Source organism: Accipiter gentilis, chromosome Z (genome assembly GCF_929443795.1).
Source record: "Accipiter gentilis chromosome Z, bAccGen1.1, whole genome shotgun sequence".
Classification (NCBI taxonomy): domain Eukaryota; kingdom Metazoa; phylum Chordata; class Aves; order Accipitriformes; family Accipitridae; genus Astur; species Astur gentilis.
In genome coordinates, this window is record NC_064919.1 from 38,302,977 (window position 1) to 38,330,934 (window position 27,958).

Consider the following 27,958-nt stretch of genomic DNA (forward strand, 5'->3'; position numbering starts at 1 on the left):
CCATTATAAATTTTGTGGCATCTTCTTAATTTTATGCACAAAATGAACCTTCTACACTTTTTCTTTTGAGATGTCTAGAATCTAATGTCCTAGTTCCATTAGGATTGCTTCTGTGCTAAAAAGAATATATTCTGCTGAATTTGGGCCACCGTGTCCTGGATAACTGAGTAGCCAAAATATGCCACAAATTACTCATTAATCAAATGAAAAGGTGGAAAGGAAATATGGGATGACTCTTTAACTGTTGGGTTCTCTTCAGCCAAACGCAGGTTTCAAACATTACTAATCCAATCTCCTATTCCTATTATGGTTAAACAATGATGGTAAAAATCATGATGTATTTCTTCTATATGATGCATTTTTAAAATAGAGGGACTGTTTCCTTGTAGAAGTTTGCTGAACTGGTTTAGTGATTGATATTTCATTCACATACTTTTACTCACACAATCATCATATATTGTAAATCAAAAAAAGTTTTTTTTCATACTCCTTGGAAATTTTTTTTTCTTCTTGAATGCAATTATAAAATGATAAGACACACAATTTAACTTTTCCCTTAGAAATTTCCCTATGCATTTAGAAGATTTGTTTGGTTGGTTGGTTTGTTGTTTTTTCCCCTCAAAATTCTAGATTGTCTGGACAAGACACTTTACATAAAATGGTTGATATTTTTTGCCAAAGCTACAATTATTTTGGAAAAACACCTGCTATCAAGAGCTATCTACTCTTTGCACCACTTATTCCAGCTACATATGGCAGGAAATCAGCAGGTAAAAGATAATGTTTTCAAAACTGTAATGGAATTTTCAGCAAGTAATTCAGAAAGCAAGTAGAGAAGCAGCTTCTTCTAAAGGCTTTTCTAATAAAAGGTATAAAATAAAATGGTGTAATAGTAACTTGATCCTGAAGATATTGCGTGATGGTTTGAATTATAATGAAATGCTGCCAGAAACCATCAGACTGCAACCACAGTGTTGTTTCACAAGGTGGCACAATTACTCTTCATATTGTGCATCTACCTTTTTCCTCAACCACCAAGGAAGTGGTTAACATCTAACCAGCCTCCCAGTGTAGCTGTAAAAGAGCCTACGTGTATTCAAACACAGCAAGCATAAGCAAGGTCTGAGGCATAAACAAGTCTTCAGGCCCAGTCCAAGGCTTGTTGAAATCAACAGGCAGCTTTCCAGTATCTTTGATGGGAATTTAATAGTTTATCCACAGCGTGTTTAAACTCTCCTGCCAGGCTTTCTAATCATGTGCATGATTAGCTACAGCAGACAACATATTAAACTTCTCAGGAAAAATAAGCTCACAATGCTTAGCTCTCGCCTGGCTTTTTAGAAATCTTAGTATGATTACTAATAAACTCAGCTAGAAATAAGAACTAAAAGCTGAATTGACACATCCATAATCCTACCAAATTCAATAAGACTGCTTCCAAGTAAATTCAAAACACTTACATACTGGAGAATTGGATTCTAATTAGAATTCTTGATCTTTTGCTCTCGTAATTTCAATACAATTTTTTATATTCTTAATTCAAACTTTGGAAATTCATCTCTAGGATCAGGAAGGAAAAGTAACATAATATACAAATTAAATCTATTTTTTTCTAGATTTATGTAACAATTGCAAAACAATGTTATTGCAATATTTAATGAAAAGAGTCTTTTAAGCATCATTATTTGTCCTTCATCTGGATATTTCAAGTTGAAGACTAGAAGGACATTTCATTAGGTGGCTTTAATGCCAAGTCTGAGGAAAAATACTATTTGAGTAAAATTCCTAGCAAATTTGGAAAAAAAGTTCAGTTTGTAATCAACTTGTTCATATCCTCTTCAACAATTCTTAGAAAAGGACTGCATAAAAGAAAACACTGTAGGACACTCACCAAACCAACATGCCTAGGATCAGAGAGAGCAAGTTTAAAAGACTTCTGGGCTCACAGTTCTCTCCTTTTAATTTTTTCTTTTAAGATGTCACATCGTTCAGCAACACTAAATGTTGGAAGATGGTGTATGTCTGTGTTTATCGTCACTTCTGTTTTGGCTGATTTATAGTAGAAGATAACTATTCAGTTCTTCCCCTGGGAGCAACACCTGATCACCTCTGTAGCCATCCTGCTGTTTCCCTTCTGGAGTTTTCTTCTAAGTGTTTGTTGTTTGGGATTTTTTTTTTTTTTTTTTTTTTTTTTTAGTTTAGTTTAAATTTTTATTTCCTCTGCCAGGTTTTTCTTTTCAAATGGCTTGAACAACCTTCAGAGTTTTTTGGCATCCGCTTCTCCAGCAGTGCCCTCTGCCTTCGCAAAACACCACAACAAAGTATGTGCCACACACCTTCCTCATGTGTGTTGCTTCACACTGCAGATTAACCAGTAAGATGTTTGTGTAAAGAGAATAATGGCTATTGCTATTAGAAATTAATCTTGTATTTTACCTTCTTTTGTTTGTCCCCTCAAAAAAGACTTCTTGTGGCCAGGTTGATCAAACCATGGTGCTACATTTGATATTACAACAATTAGTAAAAGTTTTTACAACAATAACTTTTTCTACCTTATGAACATATTTTAAAATTTTAGAAGAAAGGACTACATAGGTTCTTTTTCTACTCTAGATGCTGTAGGGGAGTTGAGTTAAAGACAAAAAGTTTTTACTTTCAGTCTTAATCTTTCTCTGTACAGTCAGTTCTCAGAGTACATCAAGAACCAAAAGTTTCTGCTGAGGTCTTTAGAAGAGAGATTTTCTATTGTGCTCCTCGGAGCTACCCCTTTACCAGGATTGATGTACATGGCTTTCTGTCTATCCTAAGCGCATGTGGAGATGCAGCACACTGCTGACTTTCTTTCAAAGGGCAGAAATTACTCCACTTAATCCTTATATCTGCCACTAGAATAGTAGGCAATAATGGATGACAAAAAGTGTTGATACAGGAAACACCACTGCATTCTCTAGTATCAGTAATGTGCAAGAACCTGTAAGAAACAGACTCCTTCTGTCAACAATTCCCCTGGGATGCAAAGGTTCTCAATTCCCCTGAAATGTTCTCTGGATTCCCCTGCTTGGGATTCTTCAAGGTACATTACCCCAAGCCACTGAGGTAAGGCCAAAGCACGCTTCTTGGGATGACAGTTGCAGAACATGCTCCAAATTTGGAAACTTCCAGGTTTTGCAGGATTTTGGAAGATCCTTTCTGTCTACCGCCTCTACCAGTGCATGCATACTGTGGCTCCGAAGAGTGCTTCCCTGCTTCCAGATGAGAGTACCTCTGCTGGCACAAGAGCTGCCCATGCACCATACTGTCACATCCTGTGGCATCAAAGGAGAAGGTGCTGTGCCTATGGACTGGAAGGTTGCCACAGTGCTCTCCAGCCACCTGCCTGATCTGGTGTCAGGATCAAAGCCTGTGTGGTGTGTCACAAAACATACCTGCCTTACGGGTTAGGAGGCGTGAGAGTACGATGGACCCACAATGCTGGGAATGATGCACCTTTCCTAACTTACCCGAGTATTTCCTATGGAGGTCAGCCCCTGCGGGGAGAAATTATATGCAATCTCTCAAACCTGTTAAAACCACTTGAGACTATGCCTTCCGGACAAGTTCACAGCTATTGCAGCACCTGAAGAGGTAGAGAGTAAATACCGCTGTCCACTACATAGGACCATTTAACGTGTCCCACAGAAGTGGAAGCTGTGTAGGGATGTCTCCTATTCATAAGAAAGAGTGGTTTAATCTCATTTATTTGTATTCTACGAAGAGAGGTAAAACTACTACAAAGTAGAGAAAAAATAAACAGTTTGAAAGAGGAGCAAAATGAAATAGGCTAAATAAGATTGACATATAAACTGCCAATGTAAATGTAAGTATCATAATAATTCTTCATAAATAAATGTTGCAAATGTTAAATCTGAAAGGATTTTCCTAAATATGGATTACACAGCCTAGCCTATCACCTGTATTATTTCAATTTGCTTTAATCCAAACATAAATTACACAAGTACGGAGTTCCACGTTTATCTTTCATTAAATTGCAGACCGAGGACATTTGTTTCACAAGTAAAAGATGGGTTTGGTAATACCTGATGTTGAAAACTCATCTTGAATCTAAAATTCAAGTTACCGCTGGATTTTCAGAACTACATATAATTCTCAAATATATAAAGGTTTTGCTTTCAGTAATGCCTGTTGCACTTCACTGATCTCAATCTGGAGCAGGACTGAGTACATGGAGCTTCAGAAATGGCTCTGCTGACAGTTGTGAAGGAGCAAGATACTGCGGTTGAAATGCTCTGCAAGGAAATGGTGGTAAGACCGTAAGTGTGTGGATGTGACCGAATATACACAAGGAGCTGAGCTCTCTTGAAATAAAGGGCTATATTCATCCAAGATCTGGCTGGTCCAGTGCCCAGTAAAATCAACAGAAAAGGCTTCAATCATATTCAGTTGGGTGGCTGTGAGGGTTAACAGATTGGACCTATAATTACTTTCCAAAATCAAACGTATGTAGAAAGGCAAATGGCTATAGAGTCAGATGGTGCAATAATGCCCACACCATGTAACAATACCAAGTTCAGCATAAACACCCTGGTGTTTTAGAACATAAGACTAAAAATGAAGACAATAAAACCATTTCTTAGTTAATATACCATTAATGCCTATGGTTACCCAGATGTATCTATGAATAAATATATACTTATAAAAATGTTAAAGGATAGTTGACAGATAAAGCTACTGCTCTCTAAGTGATGTGTATATGCCTCCACAATAATACTGAATGCCCAAGGGGAATTTTAAGCTTAATTTTTTCAAAGTTTGTTTTACAAGACAACTGAAATTTCTTTGTCTCTTGCAGATGGCCATGCTAGCTCTGATGTGAGCCACTTTTGTGGGGTGGGCACATTATGGTATATCACTTAGAGCCAAATGCTATAAATTTTTTGTAACCTCTCACACCTAACTTTTCACTGCTTCCTGGTGATATGTTAAAGAACAAAAGTGAAAAAGCAGTGAAAAAAGTTTTGTTTTGGCTTCAAAGACTGAGACCCTGCTGCAAAATTTTCAGACCTGACTAGTGATACTAATTGCTCCAGTCCTTTCCATAACTACTATTTCAGTCTTGAGTTTCTCCTTTCTTGCATCAAGCAGATCCATTTGTCACCATTTTTCTAAGGCTTTTTTTGTTTTGTTTTGAAAATGGCATTAATCGCCATTGCTCTTTCTTTGCTTCCTAACAGAGCTTGAGTTGATTGTAGTGGCTGCTACAACATAAATTGAAGCCATCCGTCAGGCCGCTTTTTGAATTCACACAGTATGTTACCTAGATCCTCTTAAAAAGAACACAAAATAGATCCCTGAAATTGTTTTCCTTCTCTGAAATTCTCTAAACCTTAGTACCTCAAAATCTAAACAAAAAAACTAATTATACATTACAGTTGATTTTGTTCTGCCTTGAGGGAACCATACATCGTATGACTTCCATACCAACACACATACAAACAAAAGTCATATGGAAAGCTGAGACACTCACCAAACTGACAATCCCAAGTAAACGGTCTCTTAACTGGAATGGCACTAAGCTGCTTTATCAACAAATACCGTAACAGCTACTTGATCTTTGGTATGTATATATTTAATCTTACTGTTTCATAAAGCTCTCTTTAGAGCAAAACTTAGCACAGTTAAGGGTCAGGAGTTCTATCTGAAGTAACAGCTCTAATACAACTGGAGAAATGAATTTCTCCTCACAATTGCACTCCAGTTTTCTTTTACAGCTGACATATTGCATGTTTTAGCAATGGGTTACTAATGCAGAAAAGAAATCCTGCTCTTCTAACAGACCTATTTGTTTATGTAGGATATCTAGAGTTAAGCAAAATAAAGCTGGAACAAAATTCAGTTCACTGAGCTCCTTTCTGACAGTGGAATTAAATGGGATGCTTTCTCTTCCGTGTTTAGCTCTAATCTGCTCCTGGGCTATGTCTGTTTCAGCTGATCAACCTACATTAAAAAAACCGTTAAAGCATTGTTTCTTGAGACGACTGATACAAGACACGGGACCAGCAGCATGAAAGACAGTGCCCAAAGATGGTTTCACAACTTACCCTCAGCCTCACTTAAACTGCAGCTAGCTTTAGTCAGTGCTTTTCACCCTAAGCTGCTGCGAAGACATTGTGAACGGTGTTATGGCTATCTTTTTTTAGATGCCCTTCACACAATCTATAAGCTGCAGCTCAAGTCTCAGCATCATATTCAGACATCTCAGGAACCTAGTTGAGTGAAAACATCCAAGAATGCATTTGAGATTTATCTTCCTTTATTTTCTGTCCAGTGTTGAATCTGAAGCCTGCTCATAATTCCTAGCAATCTATCACTGGTGGCTTTGGACTTGCACCGGAGAAGAAAAAGGAGTAAGACTACTACTAAGGCATGGGAGAAAAAGTTTGGGAGAAAACAGCTTTGTTCCTCTCTGACACTGCAGATGTGTTGGCCACCCCTTCATTCTGGGGCTTTGTACCTGTTGAAGACAAAATGACTGGGGTTTGTGTAGCCAGAGTGACTTTCAAAAAAGTAAAGTGAGAGTGAGTAGTTTGAACTCTAGCTTCTGCTGGTATCATTGTGTAAGAAAGATTGGCCACTTCTTCTAGAGCTAAAAAAAGTATTATTTCAGTATTATTTAGGATTACTAAGGTCAAGGATACCCCTATGTTTCTGCCATTCCTTCATCAAAAGACATGTGTGTAAAATTTGATTAGAGGCTGTAAGACTAAGGGAATGAAATGGGAGATTGTATTTTTCCACCTTCTTTACAACAGAAAAACTGAAAATGTTAAGACAGGCCCCCGAGGTTATAATTAGAAACACGTGACACAGTGGACAGAAGGCAGATTTTCTAATTTCTGAACAAATTTTGTTACAAAATTATCTTTCAAGTTTTTGAACTTACCACCTGGCCCTGGCCTCTCCCATTCCCACCAGACACATTCAGTGTGACATTGCTGTAATTTTCTTATCAAATGCCGCGTAGACATGAACTCACGATACCCAGTTTAACAGCTCATTGTATCAAGTACCTTCTGGGTTTCGCGCCTTTCCTGAACACAGCTACAGAACTGTTATTATTAACCACTAGGTGCCACTGTTGCTCCTACAAAAGCCGTCCAGTCTGCCTTTTGGTCTGTCCATAAAAGCCCACAAATCTTCAACAGATTTCCCCACGGCGTATCGAAGCATGGGTACAGCATTGAACTAAAAATACAAATGCAGGTGCAAACTTGCAATATTTCTGCTTCAACTATCCTTATACTCAATTCCTTTATAAACTATCTTGATAACACACAAGACATGAATGTCCATTTTCATCTCGGAAATGTGTAAAAGGCTTGCTGGTCACCTCTCTCATGGGTCTGCCTGCTCTTATTGGGACAAAAATAAGCGCTGTCAGACCTGAGAATTCGGCACAGCTGACACTGACTGGAGTCATTTCAGCGTATCCGTAGGCAATGGAAGTAGCTTAGTGTCATACATTGTACCTCTGCAACCCCATAGCAGTAAGCTGTGTGAAAATTTAGGACACGGTGATGATGGGGTTGTGTAGGTGTGAAGGAGCCCTTACTACTGGAGGTCGTTCTGCACATGACTCACTGGGACTGAGCAACCCCCAGCTCTTTGCAGGGAGTGGGGGGGGGGGGGGGGAAGGAGTGGGAGACGGTATTTTTAAGAAGACTCATGGAAAGCTGAGACGCTCGTAATACTGATAATTCCTAATGCCATGGTAAAGGCTTTCTGAAGGACAGCCTTCCTGCTTAGCTTGTTGCCTGTTAGTAGCTTGGTGAAGACAGACCCCAGGATGTGCCACCTTGCTGCTCGCAGAACATCTTGGGTGGTATTTATGTGCCCGGACACATTGCTTGGGCTGTTGTTTTTAGTGGTGACAGCTGGAGTGAATATGTATGTGTGCCTTGCTGGTTGGCATTATAAATGCTCTAGCCTGTGTGCACGTAGAGAGGAAATTAATGATGGGCTGCTTTGGAAAGGATGCTCAGCCCTGGGGAAGCTAGAGGGTATATGTTTCCTGAGCCTGATGCTTGCACATCTGAAAAACACAAAGAGCACACAGCCTGCTCACTGCCTGTGGTGGAGGCACAAGGAAAAACTGAAAATTACTTCAGTTAAGTGACCTCTTCACAGCTAGAGGCTATGCAGAAAGGGCTTTTTTTTTTTTTTTTTTTTTTTTTTTTTTGCTTCCTTAGGTGGGCACAGTAACTTCTGTCTTTTTGGAAAAAGGCTTGAAATTTTTTTCTCACTATTCCCTTACTTTTGCTAGCATCACACAATACCAGCGTCCATACTCCTCCTCTCGCCTTGCCATATGTGTCTGGCAATTGATAAAAGTCACGTGAAGTGATAGGCAATACCATAGACGTAGCTACGAAAATGGGTGGGTTTGCTGACAAACGATTGAACATATGCCACTGGATCTTCAGTAACTTGGATGTATTTCAGTGAAATGACAAACGGATGTGAGGAACAATTTATGGCTTTTGCTGCAGATGAGCATCTTGCACAACTAACTTAGGGATGCATATCAATCTGGAGGGTATGAGGGAGATCCTACACTTCAGAATTGAAGCTGTCCCCGCAGGCACAGCGGCCTGTATGATTAATTCCTGTTGCCGGCCATCCTGGGCGGTGGACGGTGCAGTCACCTTAAGGTCGGCAGGATGAGGAGGCAACGCCCCAGCACCTAGCAGCTCGTGACAGTAACAATACACCCAGGCTGCGGGCACACACGCCACAGGACAAAGACGCTTCTCGGCTGGGAAGCTGTTAGCCGTTCGGCGCCGGCGAGCAGTGGGTAGCGCAGGGGCAGAGCAGACGGCTTCCCTCCTCCTGAAAACGACATCCCTTTCCATGCTCAGCCTTTGGATGGGAGACCAGCGCAGGACGGTGCTACCCGGCGTCCGGTGGCCGCCCTCGGGCGAAGCGAAGCTGCCTGCGGCCGCCGATCAGCCCCCGGCCTCTCCCGACGCGGCGGCGGCGTCGGCGTCGGCGGCGGGAGCGGGGCGCACCGGTGCGCGCCCGGGGGCACCCCCGCCCCACTGCCCGGCTGGCCCCGGCCCCGGCCCCGGCGGGCGGAGGGGGGCGCCGGGGCCGGGCCGGGGGGCGGGGACGCGGCGCGGGGGATCCGCGAGCGGCACCTAAAAAAATCGTTTCCTTCCGGAGCGGCGGCGACGGCCGGCACTTCCCCGGCGCGGCGCGGGGACTGGCGGCGGCGCCCTCCGGGGTGAGGCGCTCGGAAGCCGCGGAGGAAGCCGGCTGAGCGGCGAGCGCGGAGCGGGGGCCGCCGCCGCCGCCGTGTGGAGGAGGCTGAGCGGTGGGAGGGGCGGGGAGGGACCAGCCGCCGCGGTGACAAGGTGCCAGCGGAGCGGCGGGGCCGCCGCTAGTGCTCCGCCGTCCTCGCCGCCGCCCTCCCGCCCGGAGAAGTTTGACTCGGGAGCAGCGCAGCCGCCCGGGCCGTCGCGGCGAGGCAGGGAGCCGCGCCGGGAGTCGCCGCGCCCGGGGCCGCCGCGGGACGGGGGTCGCCTCCTGCGGGAGGCGGCGGGGGGAAAACCGGCGGCGGCGGCGGCGGCGCTCCGGGAGCCGCCCCGCCCGCGCCATGGCAGCGCGGTCCCGGAGACCCTGGCTGAGCGTGGTGCTGGGGCTGGTGCTGGGCTTCACCGCCGCCTCCTGGCTCATCGCCCCCAAAGTGGCCGAGCTGAGCGACAAGAAGAGGCGCGGCGCCAGCCTCTGCTCCTACTACAGCCGCTCGGCGGGGCCGGGGGCGGCCGGGGGCGCGGCGGCGCCGGGCGGGCAGCAGGCGCCGCCGGAGGCAGCGGCGGTGCTGGGCAGCACGAGTTTCAGGAGCAGCCCCTGGGAGCTGCCGCCGGCGGCGGAGGAGGGCACGGTCTCCAGCCCCGCCGCCGGCGGGGAAGGGGAGCCGGAGGAGGAGGAGGACGGCGCCGAGAAGCGGCGCGGCCGGCGCGGCGGCAGCCACAACGGGAGCGGGGACTGGGGGGCAGCCCCGGGCTGCGCCAAGCCCCGCAACTTCCTCTACGTGGGGGTGATGACGGCCCAGAAGTACCTGGGCAGCCGGGCGGTGGCGGCGCAGCGGACGTGGGCGCCCTCGGTGCCGGGCCGCGTGGAGTTCTTCTCCAGCCAGGGCTCCGCCGCGCCCCCCGGGCTGCCCCCGCTGCCCGTCGTCGCCCTGCCCGGCGTGGACGACTCCTACCCGCCGCAGAAGAAGTCCTTCATGATGATCAAGTACATGCACGACCACTACCTGGACAAGTACGAGTGGTTCATGCGGGCGGACGACGACGTCTACATTAAAGGTGACCGAGGCGCGCCCCGCCGCCGCCGCCGGCGGCAGGGAGGGAGGGGGGCGCTGGCCTTGGGGGCCCGGCGGGGTGCCACGGGGGGTAGGGAGGGGGAGTCGGTTCCCGCCCGGGGGCGCGGGGAGCGCAAGGGGTGCCTCGACCCACCCCGCGCGCCTTTGGCGGTTTGCTTCCAGCCCCCATGTGCGGGGGGGCGTGGGGTGCCGTCCCGGCGCTGGTGGGAACCCCGAGGTGCCCCCGCGGGGCCGGGCCGGGCCGGGCCGGGGCGCCCGCGGAGAGTCCGGGGCGCGTCGGAGGGCCGAGGCGGCGGGTTGGACCGCGGCGGGCACGGTGAGCGGTCTCTGCGTGGGCGTGGGATCCCGCTGCGGCGGCCCGCCGGGCGAGGCTCTGCCGTGGGCCGGCGGAGAGGGTCCTGGGGCCGGGCGTGGGCAGGGGAGCGGCGGGGTGGTGCCGTCCCCGCGTCCCGCTGCGCTCGGCCGGGCAGCCTAAGGGTGGCGGTGCCGCCTCGGCCCGCCGCCCTTGCGCAGGCGGCGGGGGGTTGACGGGGGGGGGTGGAGCGGCGCCGACCGCGTCCCGCTCCGGCCGGGCAGCCCCGGCGGCGGCGGCGGCGGCTCCTCAGCCCGGCGGCTTCGATTCGGTCCTCCTCGGGAATGGTGTTTTCAGCACTAGTAAAAGTTCTCCGCTGGCTGACCGACACTTGGGCTGAGCAAACGCCGGCTCTGAAGGCTCCTTGTAAAGCCGCTGTTGTCCGTCGCAGCGTGTCTCTCTGCAGAGCACTAGCCCTATTTCCCAGCGAGTTTTACAGCACCCTTAGAAGATGCTGTTCTGCAACCCGCTTCCTTTTAGTCTGCGCTTGGTGCTGCTGTGACTTGCTCGTGCAGTGTCCTGCTCTTGGGAAAGAAAGAGAGGCTGAAGTTGTAAGCGTAGGCCCAGGTTGCGGTCCTGGTTGCTTACACTGTTGAACGCACTGTTGAGAGTTAACTGGAGGTAACTGCGTGCTGCCCTATTTGTCACTCGATTTTGTTGGAGTCGTTTAATGGGCTGCTTGCTTGTCACCTGTCACTCATCTGTGAAATACTCGCACACGTACGCATGTGTATAGGTTTATCTATTTGGCTGCAGACGTGAAACTTTGTCAGTGTTTCCTTTGGGCTCGTTTTGGAGTAGTAATGAACCTGTCTTTAACTGCTTCCGAGTTAAACCTCTCCAGAAACTTTTAATTTCAAGTAAATATGAAATCACAATTTCTTAAAAGAAATAGGTACGGAGTTTGAAGGAAAAGTGTGTAGACATTGTAGCACTGGAAATACTTTGGAAGGAGCCTGAGTTTTACCTTGCTCCAACAATTACTTTGTAATCAAACATGTTTATCTTGGTTAATTTAGATTTGCTCCCGCCTTTTTAAAAATTAATCCTATTAGAATGATACATGGGATTTGTCTTCTCCTCCTCTTCCTCCCCAGCTTGGAACTATATTGGTAAATTGTCCTACTTTAGAGAGAGTCTTAAACTAGCAAGGGAGTGCTTTCCATCAGTATTAGTTGAACAGAACAAGGTTTACTGGTAAAATTAAGTTTTGGTCATATTCTGGCTTTTGGCTGCATGAAAATGTCATTGTAATGCTAATTAATAATAATAAAAACAGTTGTCTGTGAAAAGTAAACTTGTCCAAGGATATTTTCAGTTGGGTATAGGACACTGCTTTGGAAGTGATTTCCTGTGACAGTCTCAGGTGCGTGTTACATTTTCAAAAAAGCTCGAGGTACAAAAAAAAGAGATGGCTGGCAGACTAGGCAGAGAAATAACAGTAATCTTTTCTCTTTTTCAGGTGAAAAATTGGAGGAGTTTCTTCGCTCACTGAACAGCAGTAAGCCTCTGTATTTGGGACAGACTGGTCTGGGTAATATTGAAGAACTCGGAAAACTTGGGCTGGAGCCTGGAGAGAATTTCTGCATGGGTGGGCCAGGAATGATCTTCAGCCGGGAGGTTCTCAGGAGGATGGTGCCACATATAGGTGAATGCCTTCGAGAAATGTACACCACTCATGAGGACGTGGAGGTGGGCAGGTGCGTCCGAAGGTTTGGAGGAACTCAGTGTGTTTGGTCATATGAGGTAAGTGACGGTGTAAATTGCAATGTGCTGTTTGTTTACAGAGTTTTACATCTTGCAATATCAGTAGCTGTATACACAATCTCTTTCCACCATGATTATGTTTTAACGCATGCATCAGAATGTAAACCGCAGACTGTAATGAAAAAAGAGAGGAAAACATTCATGGCATGTTGCTGCAAGCATGTTTATTTCTACTTGTGTCTTTCAATTTTCATTGGTGACAATTACTGCAGCCATGTTGTAAGTATTGCTATGCTGTAAGTTGCTAAAGCATTACCTTGAGGCTTTCTACATGTAATCCGTGACAGGATGCTGCTGTATTGGACGTATGCTGTTCAGGTTTGATCTTTTTAAGAACTTGTTTTTGGATAAGTGTGTGGCATGTCTGTTTGTTCTGCATTGCAGTTTCTTAAAGTATGTTGTGGTATTTGAAGAAGAATTGCCTGTATTTTCTTAATTACTCAGATGTATTTTAATGGAATTTGTTACTGGCAAAAGCAGAAATGGGAGTTGTGGGGTTTTTTTCTTGTACAGAAATGAAATTTGTTACACTGCCTGTGTCTACCATATGCTTTTGACAGCGTTTTTCTTAGTGTAAAATACTGTTAAAATCTATTAAGGACACATGCAATGTAACAAATCTTCTTATGCTGAAGTCATTTTAGGAGCAAATGACTTAATTCAGTAGTAACATTTTCTAAAGTAACAAAGATGTGTTGCAATACCCAAAAAGTTCATTTGCAGTGCCGCAACCAAAATTCAGGCCTGTTTCTCTGGAAATACTGTGGTTAGTGGCAAGACTATCTTTGTAGATAAAAATAGACTAAGCAGGCAACTGCCAGAAAGGGTGAAGGGTGATAGCTAATATGATGAATGTGATTTTAGTTATTTTGACCAGTTCTTTAATATTAATATATGCTTGCCCTTGTGGCACTCTCTTGTTAAGCAGGAAAAATCATTTAAATGGGTCACTGAAAGAGGTGATGTGCTATTAACTGCAAAAAGACAGGGAAAATAATTAATTTTGTGGATTAGTGTTTTTCTGAGTGGCCCAGGGAAAGGTGGCCATTTTAAAAATGGGTTTGGTAGGCTACAGTGAATGTAAACAGGTGAACAAAAATAAATATTGACTAGTTGATACTAATTAGGTAGAAATCTTAGATGTGGAAATCTTATCCTTTATTTCACAATAGAAGGGTGCTTTTAGAGACTATTTCAACAAAGGTTGTAAATGCCGATGTAAAATAATACAGCCATTGCACTGGTAGAGCAGGGTGGTACTTAACCGTGCAGATGGATATCGATGTAGGACTAGTGGTTCTTAATCAGACTTCCAAACTGCACACTACTTTGGCAGCTTAATCTTACACTCTGATGTGTTTGGGCTGTGTCTGTACAAGGTCGTTTGCAAATCCTTATGGGCGTGTGATGCCTGCTGATCTGTATCAGCAGAATTATGATTCTGTCTTGACAGTCGTATCTTGGAAGGGGTTTTGGTTTTGTTTTTCTAGTTTGTCTTGGGAAGAAATCTGGGGAAGGAAAGAAAACTGGTAACAGATAACATTATCACTATGGTTATAATTTATTTTGATGTTGAATGTCAGGAGATTTTGGCTCCAGGCACTGAGTGTAAGTGGGATAGAGCAAAAAAATATGTTTACTTTCTTCAGTTTTGGAGACTGAGCTATGTGACTGCCCAGAAGCACTGCTTTTCACGGTAGGATTGGGGCCGGAAAACATAAACTTTTTGGAAAAATCATGTGTGTTTATGGAATCTGGAATAGAGTGACACCATTCTTGACTGTGAGTTGCTCTTGAATGCCCTAGGTCTGTATAGTAAAGAATGGAAAAAGAAAAAATTCTGTTAGGCATTGCAGTAGCAGGTGCTCATTTCTGACCAGTATTTTCCATTAGTTAGAAGAATCTTTGACCCTGTTGCCGGTACAGGAGATGCTCCAGAAGATGCAGATGATTAAGACAAAGCTGCTTAGGATTCTATCCCACTGTGAAATCTGGGTGGAAGGGAAGAAGCGAAATAGGGTGTCCGGAGAGAGTGGAGTTGCATTTGTGCTTTGGCATGGTTTGTGTTGTGTAGGCGGTTGTTTCAAGCAGTCTGATACTGCACCTGAACAGGTTGGCGTGTTGCGGGTTGGTAAATTAGTTGGTGACAAAGGTGATTTTTTTTCCCAGGGCACTGAAAGTGTTGCTCTGTGCTTTTTCATTCCTGCCTTAGATCAGCAACACTCTTTGTGTGCTAGAAGGGGAATTATTCTCTCAGATACTCTTGTGCAAAATGTAAGATTGGGGCCAGGACTTTCTGCATAGCCAGTTGCACTTTTGTCATGAAGTGCTTTTGTTGTATATAAATATTAAACTGAGTGCTGCTGAGCTGCAAGATTTTTTTGAACTTTGTAGCTTTTGGGAAGATGCATAATTTGTATTTTGTATGTATTGCTGAAGACTAATATAAACTGGAAACAATTCCATTAAAATTCATAGAAGCAGAAAAGCTATAGAAGAGTTGAATCACTGTTGCATCATTTTTTTACTAGATTTATTTTCTAAGAACTGGATGGGAAGGTCTCTTTTTGGTGAGGATGAAAGAAATCAAAGAGTTCAAGAGAAAACCTGAAATGCTTGATCTTTGCTAGTGTATTGGGTTTGCGTGGCAAGGTTTTGGTAGGTGGGGGGCTACAGGGGTGGCTTCTATAAGAAGCTGCTAGAAGCTTCCCCTATGTCTGACAGAGCCAAGGCCAGCTGGCTCCAAGTCGGACCCGCCACTGGCCAAGGCTGAGCCCATCAGCAATGGTGGTAGTGCCTCTGGGAGAACAGATTTAAGAAGGGGGAAAAAACCCTGTGTAACACCAGAAGTAGTCAGGAGAGAGAGGAGTGAGAACATGTGAGAGAAGCAGCCCTGTAGACACCAAGGTCAGTGAAGAAGGAGGGGAGGAGATGCTCCAGGCGCCAGAGCAGACATTCCCCTGCAGCCCGTGGGGAAGACCGTGGTGAGGCAGGCTGTCCCCCTGCAGCCCATGGAGGTCCATGGTAGAGCAGATATCCACCTGCAGCTGGTGGAGGACCCCACGCCGGAGCAGGTGGGTACCCAAAGGAGGCTGTGACCCTGTGGGAAGCCTGTGCCAGAGCAGGCTTCTGGCAGGACGTGTGGATCCGTGGAGAGAGAAGCCCACGCTGGAGCATGTTTTCTGGCAGGACTTGTGACCCCACAAGGCACCCACGCTGGAGCAGTCTTTACCTGAGGGACTGCAACCCTTGGAAGGGACCCATGCTGGAGCAGTTCGTGAAGAACTGCAGCCTGTGGGAAGGACTCACGTTGGAGAAGTTCGTGGACAGCTGTCTTCAGTGGGAGGGACCCCATGCTGGAGCACGGGAAGAGTGTGATGAGTTCTGCCCCTGAGGAGGATGAAATGGTGGAGGCAACGTGTGATGAACTGACTGTAACCCCCATTCCCTGTCCCCCTGTGCCACTGTACGGAGTTATGTAGAGAAGTCAGGAGTGAAGTTGTGCCTGGGAAGAAGAGAGGGGTGGGGGGAAGGTGTTTTAACATTTGGTTGTATTTCTCATTACTCTGCTCTGGTTTGATTGGCAATAAATTACGTTAATTTTCCCCAAGTTGAGTCTGTTTTGCCTGTGATGGTAATTGGTGAATGATTTCTCCCTGACCTTATCTGGACCCATGAGGCTTTTGTTATATTTTCTCTCCCTTGCCCAGCTGAGGAGGGGGAGTGATAGATCGGCTTTGGTGGTACTGGCTGGGGTAAAACCATGACAGCTGGGTGGCTCAACTGATGTAGGTGGGACTGGCTGCCTGTCAGGGTTTGTTCTGCTGCCACTTAGAGTTACCTAGTAAACTATGATAGCTTATATACATAATATGCTTGCTGGCAAGGAGAGGTTTGCAACGTTGACTTTTTTTTGGCAGTATTTTTTTTTTTTTCAGAATGAATAAGAAAAGAAGAGGTGCACAAGGCTGCAATGAGCCACTCTTATTCTTGGAGCTTGCTAGAGTTTTAATTCTTGTTCTGCCAGATTTGAAGCCAGGGCTAAAGGCTGGGTCTCCCACTTAGCAAATACTTATGGCTGAGGTGATGAGTCTCTGTCTCTCCTGATGGAGCTCCTCCACTTTAAATAAAGAGTTAGTCATTGGATTGCTGAGAGAGTGAATCTAATAACAGGGTTTTCAGGGCACTTGTGCAGAATGGAGGAGACAAAAATGTGCCCACAGGCTGCAATTTGACCGTTGCTCTAAGCCGACATAAATACTGAAGGGTGGTTGCTCTTTTCGGTTGCTGTCCTGTTTTGCAGGACTCGTGCAGCCCTGTGGTGAGCTGGAGATGTAGCAGGGTCCACTTGAAACCTGAACTTGACCAAAAATGTTTTCTTCAGCTGAATCAGTACTTAAGACAAAGCTTTGCTGAGCATGAGCATCAGAAGAAAGAAGTGGTCACGTTCAGACAGGAATGAAGGGGCAGGAAAGTGTCAAACCGCCCTTCTCGGCAGCACCTTACATTCAAATTGGCTGGAAGCAATGGTTGAACTGCAGCCTAAATCTAGTACATTTCCTTGCTACATGAGGAAGTATCTGCTGGAAGTGTTGTATTTTGGATGGATCATTTTCTACAGAAGATCCATCCTTGTTCTGTTTTTCAACTATATCTTAATTTATCCTGCAGGTTTGATGATGCTATAATGATCAAGGTGTAATAAACCTGGCAAATTTGTCTAAAATATCGCTGTAAAAGGCCTTTTGGTTTGTTAGGTGTTAGCACCTTCTGCTTCCCCAACTCAGTAACAGTAGAGGTTAAAAAGGGCCTTTTGCTTTTGTGCTTTCAGAATCCATATTTCAAGCTAGCACTCTCTCTTCCACTAATTTTGAAGCCTTGAAATGTTTTTCTTTTAATGAATGAAAAGATTAGCTTGATTTTAGTGACTCATACTGGTTTTATTCTTTGAAAACAAAAATGTAGTTTAAAAATGCGATGCTGTGTTATTCCTCTCTTTGCTGTTTAGGAGGGACTTGACTATAGAGGACCATTTGGAAAAAAAGGCTGATTGCTTTATCCTCCCGTGCCCCCCCCCCCCCCCCCCCGCCTTTTTTTTTTAATGTTTCTTATTTCAGGAGACCATTTTGTAATTTGTAACCTAAGTTTATAACAGATCAAATAGTGTAGTTCAACAAAAGAACAAAATAAAATGCACTGTATGAATTAAGTGGCTGTAACAATTCAAGCAGAAATCAAACAGTCAGGGTATAAATACTGACAATCAGAGAATGTTTTTCTTCAGAAGATGAAAAATGACAAATGCAGCATAAAAAGATTTCTAGATTATTTGTCAGTGTATTTGGAACATATATTCTAATGTTAAATTTGTAAAGCTTTTCTTTTTGTAGCCTTTTTTCCCCTTTCTATGGGAGAAAATATAATAGCATATCTCAAGTTAAAAGGGAACCATTAAGTATCAACTCCAATGCCCTCTACATTAATTTTAAACTTAAAAACTACATTCATACAAAAAACTACATTAATACAAACCACCCCATATACTTTTGATCTTTTGGTAATGTGTACATTGATATTGAAAGAAAATACCGTACTTTGTACATACAAGCAGTCCACATTAATGATTGTTTTCCTATTGTTTTTTTCCTTTTACAAAGTTCTATGGTGACCATAGTATACACTCTCATTACTATAACATTTTTTTAATAATGCAGATCTCTAATATCTTATTTGTTGTTGATTCCCAGTAGTAACAGTAAATGTTACAGCGAAATTGCCTATTTGGATCAAACCGCGTGCTCAAAAAGCTTCACTTTGCAGTGCACTGGTATTGTGACTGTCTCCTGAGGTGCTGGAACCTTTTGTAAGCCATCTTCTGGCTTCCTCTAAAAATACCTTATCTTCTCCTTTTTAATGGCACTTTTCCTTCCAGATATATTTTAATTTTTCATTCAAGGCTTTGACTCTCTCTTTGGTGAAGGTGTTGGTGGGCCACAACTCAGCTTTGGGTTGAACACTACACCAAACAGAAGCATTAGAGGTGTATTTGCCTTTGATGATGATAAGATGGTATTTTGCTCATTTGGATCCTGGAATGATCGATCTTGAAGCAGCAGTACCCACCCCCACTTAAGCTATTGGTTTTGGGCAGCTTCACTGGGTAGTTACATAAATGTAGCATCATTTTTAAAAAGCATAGAGAGAGCTGTCAGTGTCCTAGAATAGAAATGCATGAAAGAGTGCATAATTAAGACTGTAGCAGGGGTCTCTGAGGGTATATGGAGAGGAATGAGATGATCACAAAGGCTCAGAACTATTTGCATAAATGGCCAATTACTGATACAGGATTGCATGTGCTCTCTTAACCATTTGTTATTAATAGATATCTAATTACAGTAATGTTAAAGGTAGTTATCAAACTTTTTTACTTTAATGTGATTCTCACCTGCTTAGAAAAGTGACTTATATTTCCATACCATTGTAGTACAGTGTTTCTGTGTGTACATGATACTGAATAAAATGCAAATCATTAAATGCATATCCTGTTGCTGTAACCGTGGTGCTAAAATTGGGTCATTACTCTTGCCCTGTGTGGCTCTGGTCCTCATCTGAGCTGCCTGCGCCTGTTGTGCTGTGAAGACTCCCTGCTCTTTCTCTGGCTTTTTAAGTAACCTCCTGTCATTCATTTGCTCTTTTACCTGGGGAATCTGTGGAGACTGCCTGGGGGTGCTGCCTCCCTTGCGTTCACCCTGGGGACTCCCTGTCATCTTGGCCCTTCTTGATCCTGCAAGATCAGCTTGGCTGTGAGTTGAGGAAGTTCACGGTGAAAAAAACAGTCGTCCCTGGTACTTGCATGTTATTAAGGGTCTTAAGCATTTCCCCACATGGCTCGGCAGGACTGCAAGAGTTGGAGATACCTTTTTTGGGGGTCTTTATGGAGAAGGATTCAGATGGTATTCCCACAGCTACTGTGGAGGTGTGTGCCAGCACACGCAAGCCCATGGCTGTAGTCCACTGTATGATAGCATCTTAGCTGTTGGAGCCAAGAGCTAAGGGGGCTGTTTCTCAGCCTTGTTGAGAGTTTGCTTCTCTTAGGTTCCTGGCTTGTTTGCAGATTGGGTGTTCTGTCTTTCCTGCTGTGCCCTAAGAGGAAATACTGCTCGTGCCTTTTTGGAGTATGACAGCTGTGTAATTCAGACTCCTGGTGCTGAATTACCAAGGTGCTGGAGGACTCTGGGGGTGTGTTTTCATGTCCATGATGTGAAGAAATCATGGATACACCTTCCTTTTAATTTGTTTTCTTCTGTGATGCCAGCAGCTATTTATGTGCAGGACTATTTGGGCTAGCTAACAGCTAACCTGTCCATTTTGAATGTTTGTGCATTCTTAAAGCAAGTATTTCAAAGGTTTTCCTGCTTAAGAATAAGCTCTTATTTGAACTACCAAAGCATCCCACAGACAAGCAAAAGAAAAACATTAGGAGAGGTTCTTAAATGATTAAAAATATGTCTTTAGTTCTGCATATGGGTATCTGGAGGCATCTCTCAATATATACAGAAATTTAAACCTAAACACGGTCAACTTTTTTCTCATGTTTGCTCTCATTTTATTGGAAATGTTTTCCTAAGACTTTTGTGCAGTTGGTGTATTGGAGGTGGTATTTCCATAGATGTAGAAGTCCAGTGCAGAAGGCTAGCTGTTCAAGTGTGTTTAAAAATAGTGTTTGACATGAGATGACGCAATTGTGGCACAACTTTTGTAAGAGTCATCTCATTTAAACCCATCACATCATCACTCTTGACAGTGCCTGTCACATTATACAAGGAATAAGCTTGATTTCTAAAGAGACTTGCAGATGAAGAACTTGACTGCTTTAGGGTCAACAGTGGATTCAGTGCTTTAAGTGAATCCATGAAACAGCACAATGAAACCCTGATGTTTTTATTTTTTGCCTTGAAATAGTTTTCTATTTTACCTTTACCTTAAAATCAAGTAAACCAAACTACATGAGAAGCATTAGTTTCTATAGATATTCCCAGAATTATTTTTATTTTCAAAATTTTGTCTTTCCTAGGTGTTCTGAAGCAAATTTCCCTTTCATGCATACAGATTTGGTTATGGTTATTGGTCATACTTTGACAAAGAGTTTTGTTAAACAGTCCTGCTTGAGCCTTTTTGAAGATGAAGTGTTTGTTGCAGATTACCAGGTAAATCAAATAGTATAGAGTTGCTCAAAGTGTGTATAGTCTTCTCAAAGACACTGACAGTTCACAGGTTGCTTCCTCCTACTCCCTCCCAACCCCCTGAGTTGATGGGGTTTTTTACTTCTTCTGGACTGGTCTTTGTACATCCTCTTGTCCTGACTTAGAAAATCTCCTAGACATAACTTTTTCCTGACTTTCACTTTCCAACCGCACATCTTTTGATGAGATCAAAAGATGCACTTCTGCTGAAGTAGAAAATGCTCACAAAGAGAGAAGCTGGAAGTTGTAAACAAGGAGAGTTACAGGAATTATTTGAAATAACTGCTAATTAAATGTACTTATATTTACTGTGGTATTTCATTAGGTATCAAAAATAGGTTATGTTTCTTTTTTTAGAAGAATAAGCTTTCAAGCTACTGTTCCAGTTCTGTATGTTTCTTAGGAGTTTTCTGCAAGTAGACAAATAGGTATAAAGTGTAGCTGGATAATTTTAGGTCTTCAGACTTTATTTATTCTGTGGTTCTCATTACCAAACTGATTTCCACCTATTTTCAGTTCTTATGTGAGACGGTATGTATTAAGTCATTGTCAGTATTTGCCGTTGGTAACACATTCTCTAAAATTCACTTTTATTTAGTTACTTGATCTCATAATTTACCATGAACTATTCAAAGGATACATATATTATTTAAAGTGTAGCAGGAACTGCTATGCTATGAGTAGTTTATTCCATCTGTCTAGTGCTGGCTAATGATTTTAGCTCAAGATGAGCGCAGAGGTTGGTTACTCTTTAGTACATATTTGGAACGGGGCAGTAAGTAAATGTGTAGTTCCACCCCAGATGCAGTATTTTTGGCTTCCTGGGTATCACACTACGAAAAGATTTTTGGCCTCTTTTTAAGAATTGTTTTAAAGCATGCATATACTTTAGGAAACAAAGAACATCTTGAACTAGAGGTATAATTTTAGGAAATTCTGGAGGAGGTTAAGCAGCCTGGTAACTGATAGTCTTCTTGAATGCTGTTTTATGTATGAGTTAGTTTGAAATGAACCTAGGAAAGGGAAGGTTACCTTTTAATTTACTTTGTATTTAGTGCTTTTGAGACACATTTTCCACAGTCGTTTTCTGCATTGGTTGAAGTTTTACCCTTAGAACACTAACCTTTGTGAACATTTAGAAATGTTGGGGGGGGGGGGGGCGGAGCCTAAAATAACTCTCTTCTGGAATGTGCTGGTTTAACCAGGCAGTTAGAATACTGAAGATTAAACCTGAGGTACTGACTGGACAGATATTTTGTTTGTTTGTTTGTTTTTGTTGTGTTTTTAGTTTTTAGTTTGCGATAAAATATTTGATTTAGAAACTTGGAAGTATTCCTTTTAATAATTTTCAAATAGGATTGTCATTTTTTACCTTGTTTTTTGTGCACTTGATACTTTGACATGTTTTATATTTTCAAGATTGCTTTAAAGTGCATTTGAGTCCCTCAACCGTTTTTGATTTTTTTTTAAACAACCATTCAAGGGCAAATTAACATCTGAAGGATGATAATTTGATCACCAGGGACAATGCTCCTTTTGACTCTGTATTTCCTGGTATCAGGGAGGTGTTTGTTCATGGGGCCCTTTCTGAGTGTGGCATGTGTGAACGAGCTCCTTATGGCGTGGAAGCAGATTCTTTAGTTGTATACCTGGCTGCACTGCAGTGGAAGTGTATGTGGCCTTAACGACTTTGTGAGGCGTAGACTGTAAATCTGTATGCACAGAAACGTGCATTCGTATGTACATATGCATATATTTAAATCTTGTGTCTTGTTGATAACCAAGCTCCCAGGGGCATAAGTGAAGGTCCTTTGGAGCTTTTAAGCTGTGCTTCTAGGTATTTATTGCAGTCTCTCTACTGTAAAGTGTAAGAATTTGGCTTTCAGCTTTTCATTTTCATTTTTTCATTTCTCTTCTTAGTTATATCTGTATCCTTCTGTTCTGTATGTACATGTATTTTCACTTCCAGCTTGAATATGACTAACCTTTTCAGCTTTCTGTTTTCCTTGAAAGCTTTTTCTTTCCAGCTACAGACTGTAGCACACCTGTTATCATAATAAGTTTTCATCACCAAAGGGTACTACCTTATGGACCAGCTCTTATCCTGCCAGAATTGCATGGCTTCCTATTGTTGGTCTTGATAAAACAGTGACTTTTTCTGTCACTTTTTACCCATTTGGGGCAAAATTTTCTGAAGTGCATGAGTATCAGTTCTAAGAGTCAGGGAATTTAACTAGAACAGGTGTAGCTGATGACAAAGCTTTTATGAAAATGCTTAACTTGGCAAATGAAACAGTTTTGTTATGTGCTATTGATATTTTTAACTGTTGTATTAAAATAATTTGTTAGGTATAAATCTGTCCTGCTAGAACCAACGAAAGCAAGTGCTGGTATTTTGGATTCTTCTTTTCTTCTACTCTAAATTTTTGTGATTGAAGACATTTTTCTTCATGTGGTAGAGGGAAGTAATTGCACCTAACTGAGTGTAGTTGACTGTAACAGAAAATATAGTCAAACAGTAAAAAGTATTTTTTCTTAATATTTGGCTATAGTAATTTTGGGAAATGTATTAGTGTATCCAAGAGGGTCATGTGAGTGTATATATATTTCTTTAGTGGCATTTGATGCTTGAGGTTTGCTTACAGTTGTAGAGCATGTCTTCTTCATCTTTGAAAAAATTGATTATTGTTTGTACCTTCAATAAAGAATTCTGTAACGAAACTTTGCATTTGGCATTCCTCCACCCTAGCCGTGGTAAGTTGGCGCTCTCTTCCCTCTTCCAAATTTGTTAGCCTTAGTTTTTATTGTACTAAATCCAAGAATAAACCTACTCTGTTCTTAAATTCCTATCCACGCTGTGCTGTTGGCATGTATGCTTGAAGGTGACAACTCTGTCATGAGAGAGAGATGTAAGAGATGTATGGTCTTTACTGGACAGAGAGCCTTGAATGCGTAAGGGCTGGTATTCTTTCTTCAGTATGCTTATCAACTGTCCCAGCCCAGCCTAAGCTTCCTAACTCATCACTGGAAAAATGTTTTGAACAGCAGTGGCTTTATTATTTTAGCTGCACATAATCCTAGAAGCAGGAGCTTCCCGCTCATCTCAGTTTAAAAGAACTTTGCTGTTGTTAATAGAATGTTCAGTTTAATACTAAAATTCTAGTAAATAACTTCATTGTTAATTTTCCATTGCTAAATGTCATTTGGAGGACTACTGTTATCCTTGGAAGTGGCCTTTGAAAAGATTTATTTGGAGATTCTGCCATAAATCTGTGGAGTGGCCATTAAAAACAAACTAGCTGATAGTTTTACGAGTTTTAATATCCATGTTACCTTCAATGTAGGTACACTCTGTGTTCTTTCAAACTTGAAAGAAACTAAAATGCAATGCCTGGGTTGGGGAGGAAGGGATTTGTGCTTTTCTTGTTGATTTTTATTTAGTTGTTTCTGTTTAGCATAATTATATTAATCAGCTTGGTCAAAATAAGTCTTTCTCTGCAGACTAGATACTACCTTGTACAAATGAAGTAACTTTTTGTCCTTATCACATCCATTATGATCATGTAGGTAGGTAACAAAAATAGTTGCTGGATTAAGTATTTCAGTTATAAGGGAAGAGACGCTTTAATGACTAGTACAAGGATAGAATCATACAGTGCTACTCTGTTATTTTTTAAACAGTTTCAATAAAATTTTTATGTGTTTTATAGTATAACTATTATTCTTTGTTCACTGGGAATAAATACATAGTAATGAGAGATGTCCAGTAGAGTTTTTGGCTTCTGTTCATCAGTACAGATAACAAAACAGCAACACTTTTGTATTTAACAGGCTGATACCTGCATTCATTCACACACTCTAAGAAGGTACTTAAGATACCTTCCATACTTGCATCATTCCTTTTTATAAAGTTGCTGAGCTCCATCTAAAATAATGGGGTTTTCCATTTTACCTGTGCTGTGCCACTGGAATACTGTTATAAAAATGCAATTGCTGTAATAAGTAGCTTCTTTACTTATGCTTTTAACTTTTTTGAGGCAAATATGCAGCCATTTGTTTTTCTATGAGTTATTTACTTTAGAAAGCTCTTGTTTCATCCTTTGTACTTACCCATCAATATTGATAAATGCTACAGAGCTTTTATTTAACGAGGTACAAGAATCCATGCTTTCTGTTCCTCTTTTTCTCTTAATCACCCTTCCTTTAATTTGCCTCAGTTTCTCTTTTTTTTTTTTTTTTCTTCTTTTAATTAAATGTGTGGTCAGGATTGCCTATGGCATTATGTATGGGAACTCATCAGTAACTTCTACAGTGCAGCTCAGGATTACATTTACCATTTTTAAGGCTTCATCACACTGTAAATTCATCACCATTTTGCAGTTGGTTAGTACTACTAGGTCAGTGTTTTCTTCGGTCATCTTCACTTACTGAGCTTCTGACTGGCAGAATATTTCACTTGTGTTTAATTTTACTAGTATAGTGGTCACATGTTTAATCCTGTTGCTGTTGGAAAACTGTACTGTCCTAAACATGATGTTGCAGTATCAGATAAAAAATTGGTTTTTCCTGTGTAAATGAAATGTTCCTGGTTAGCTTAGTGACCTCCACAGCAAGGGCAGATGCTGTGGGTAGTAGGAGAGGGAATGTGTTGTATTGCATGATCACATCCCATGTGGAGAATGCTAGCTGTTGTTCCAAGTCTACTTGTACCTCCTAGCAGGCAATGATTAGTGAATAAGAAAGATTCCATCTCACAAAGAGCTTAATCACACATGTTATTAATTGTTGAGGGCTTTCATTCCAACTAAAGGAAGCAATTCAGTGCAACTTAGAGGAAAGTTGCATTTTGGTCTTTTCACTTATCCTCTGATTTGCCATTTTCTTTTTTTGATGTTGTTCATTGTGAAATTACTGCAAATAAACATGTAAATTATCAGAAACCACTGAAGGAGCTCGAAGGACTGTCTTTGAACACTGGACTTTCTTTTTCAAGTCAGTTACTTGATTCCAATGCTGAATATCTGTGGAAGACAAACATGTAGTAGTTCCCCGTTTTGCTCTACAGCCTTCATAGCTAGGACAAATACTGAATGAATACTTGAGTCTGCTGGTAGAGTTGATGTTTCTGGTTGAAGAATGTTGACTGTGTAGTGCAGATCTTTTCATGCTATGACTTCATACCTAATTTGAAAAAAAAAATAAAAATCCTGTGTGTATGTTTATGAATGCTTTAATTCATGAATTGAAGTGGAAGTCTCCAATTAATTGTTTAAGGAACTAAAGCTTGAAGAAGTGTATATGTGTATGTGTGCACACACACACGTATTGTATGTATGTGTGTATGCTAGGAAAGCATGCCAGTGCTTTTTAATGTGACAGCTTGGGGCAATTTCCTTGAAATATCTACAATAAAATACAGACTTCTGAAAGACATTTTTGGATAGGTTGGAAAATATGTTCCCATGAAAACAAGGATTATTTCCGGCATTAATGCTTCTTCAGAGCTTTTCAACTTCAGTAATACGTAGTAAATACCTGTGTGTTAAATCTCATGTGTACCTATACTCCTTAGGCAGTTTAGATCATGGCTGTGTCTTGAGGTTGGCATCAGTCCTGCAACTAATATGAAACAAACAGCTCAGTCTTCACAGCGGACAAAGCAGTCTGCTCCTGCCAGCGCTGGGAGCTTTCTTGGAAGAGAGATGTCCACTTTTGCAGAACTCAACTTTTCCTAAGTAAATTAATGAATGCAAGTTGTAGACCTAAAACTGTCTCTGGAGTGTCCTTGCAGTGACCTGTGTTACATGTGGCTACATCCTTAGGCATGAAAAGATCTGGTTTTGGTGTCCTTTTGTCATTTGAATGATAAGAAGAGCCATAAAACTCTTGAGGAAGCTATAGGCTGCCATAGTATACACAGATGTTAAAGCTACTGTCCACAACAAGTGGTGTGAGCTGAGGTGGAATCAGTCCACCTTCTCTCTTTGCTCTGATCAAAATCCTTGTCTTTTTATGTCCTTTTTTATAGCTGTCACAGGAAAACTGTGACTTGTAGAAGAGATGCAGCCCTTGAGTTTGTCATAGCCTGTAAAAAGGCTTTTTTGTGTTTTGCTTTTGGTTAACACCAAACTGTCTGGTAGTAGGAAACTTCACCAAAGTGTTTGGTTAAGTGGAGTCAGTCCTCACCCAGGGAAAGTTTATCTCCTCTCCTATCTTACTCCACTTGCTGTCAAGTGTACAGGGCGAGAACAGTGTTCATTCCTACATCTGATCTCTTTAGCCTACTTTGTGGGAAGTCTTTTCAATTTAGAGTTCAATTAAATGTATGTCACATACTGAATATAGTGACTTATTTTCTGCCATAAAATTGCCTTCTTGCTCAGGGCTTACACTCCCTCCATCCTCTGTCCCTTTCTGTGGCTTTGCCCTTCACATTCTTTTGCCACCTTGTCTTGTTTGCAGTAAAATTTTTTCTTTGGCTCTTGTCTCTGCTTTTGAAGGGACATGAAAGCCTATAGAACCATAAAGAATTGCACTGTGTTACTGTGGGAATGAAACTGTTTTGATAAAAGCTACAATTTGTCTATAAAAAGAAGAAAATCTTGGTAATGAAATAGGTGTGCAAGGCAAACGTATTAAAGGAATGATGTGGGCTGTTGAAGTTGCATTCAGTGGTTTGAACATACCTGGAAAGGGGAGATGTAATTTTCAGCGCGTGAAACTTTAATAACTTTTGGAGGTTGTTGAGGAGGAAGTACATTTTTTCTAGTAATTTTCTAACTTTTTTTTCTGAAGTCCTAGAAGAGTAGCTCTACTTTCCTCTGCTTGCTTAAATAAGTATGTGCATAGACATTTCTCAACTACTTTCTCTTCATCAAATCTTCAGTTGCAAAAGCTTTTTTTTTAATCAATATGCACATTTTCCTAAGAATATGGCTTCTATATTCTTATGTTTCCAGAGAAAGTATTAAATTTTTTTTATAGGGTTTTTAGTTTTTCTGTTGTGGGAAGGTGACAACTGGGATGTAATTCTCTGAGGTTGGGTGGGGAATAGGTTACTGTTGTGTTGACCTGTGGTGCAGTCCATCCTGCAATGGAAGAGTGTGTCACCACATTTGTGTTGTCACACACTGGTGAAGGCATCGAAGATAGTGCTCGCTCTTCTTCCTTCTGTGTTACCCTGCAGTGCCAAGCCGCTGAGTGCCATTGCCT

The 27,958-nt window shown here is 42.4% G+C and overlaps 1 protein-coding gene across 1 annotated transcript in view; it reads left to right on the forward strand.

The window, feature by feature from the left end:
• Positions 1 to 9,624: 9,624 nt before the first annotated feature.
• The window catches only part of CHSY3 (chondroitin sulfate synthase 3), a 165,993-nt gene continuing 147,659 nt past the window's right edge, over positions 9,625 to 27,958 (forward strand). Inside the window, exons 1-2 of the mRNA XM_049796466.1 lie at positions 9,625 to 10,367; positions 12,199 to 12,482. Of these exons, the coding sequence (XP_049652423.1) occupies positions 9,653 to 10,367; positions 12,199 to 12,482 (999 nt within the window). The 5' untranslated portion in view covers positions 9,625 to 9,652. The remainder of the gene's footprint in view (positions 10,368 to 12,198; positions 12,483 to 27,958) is intronic.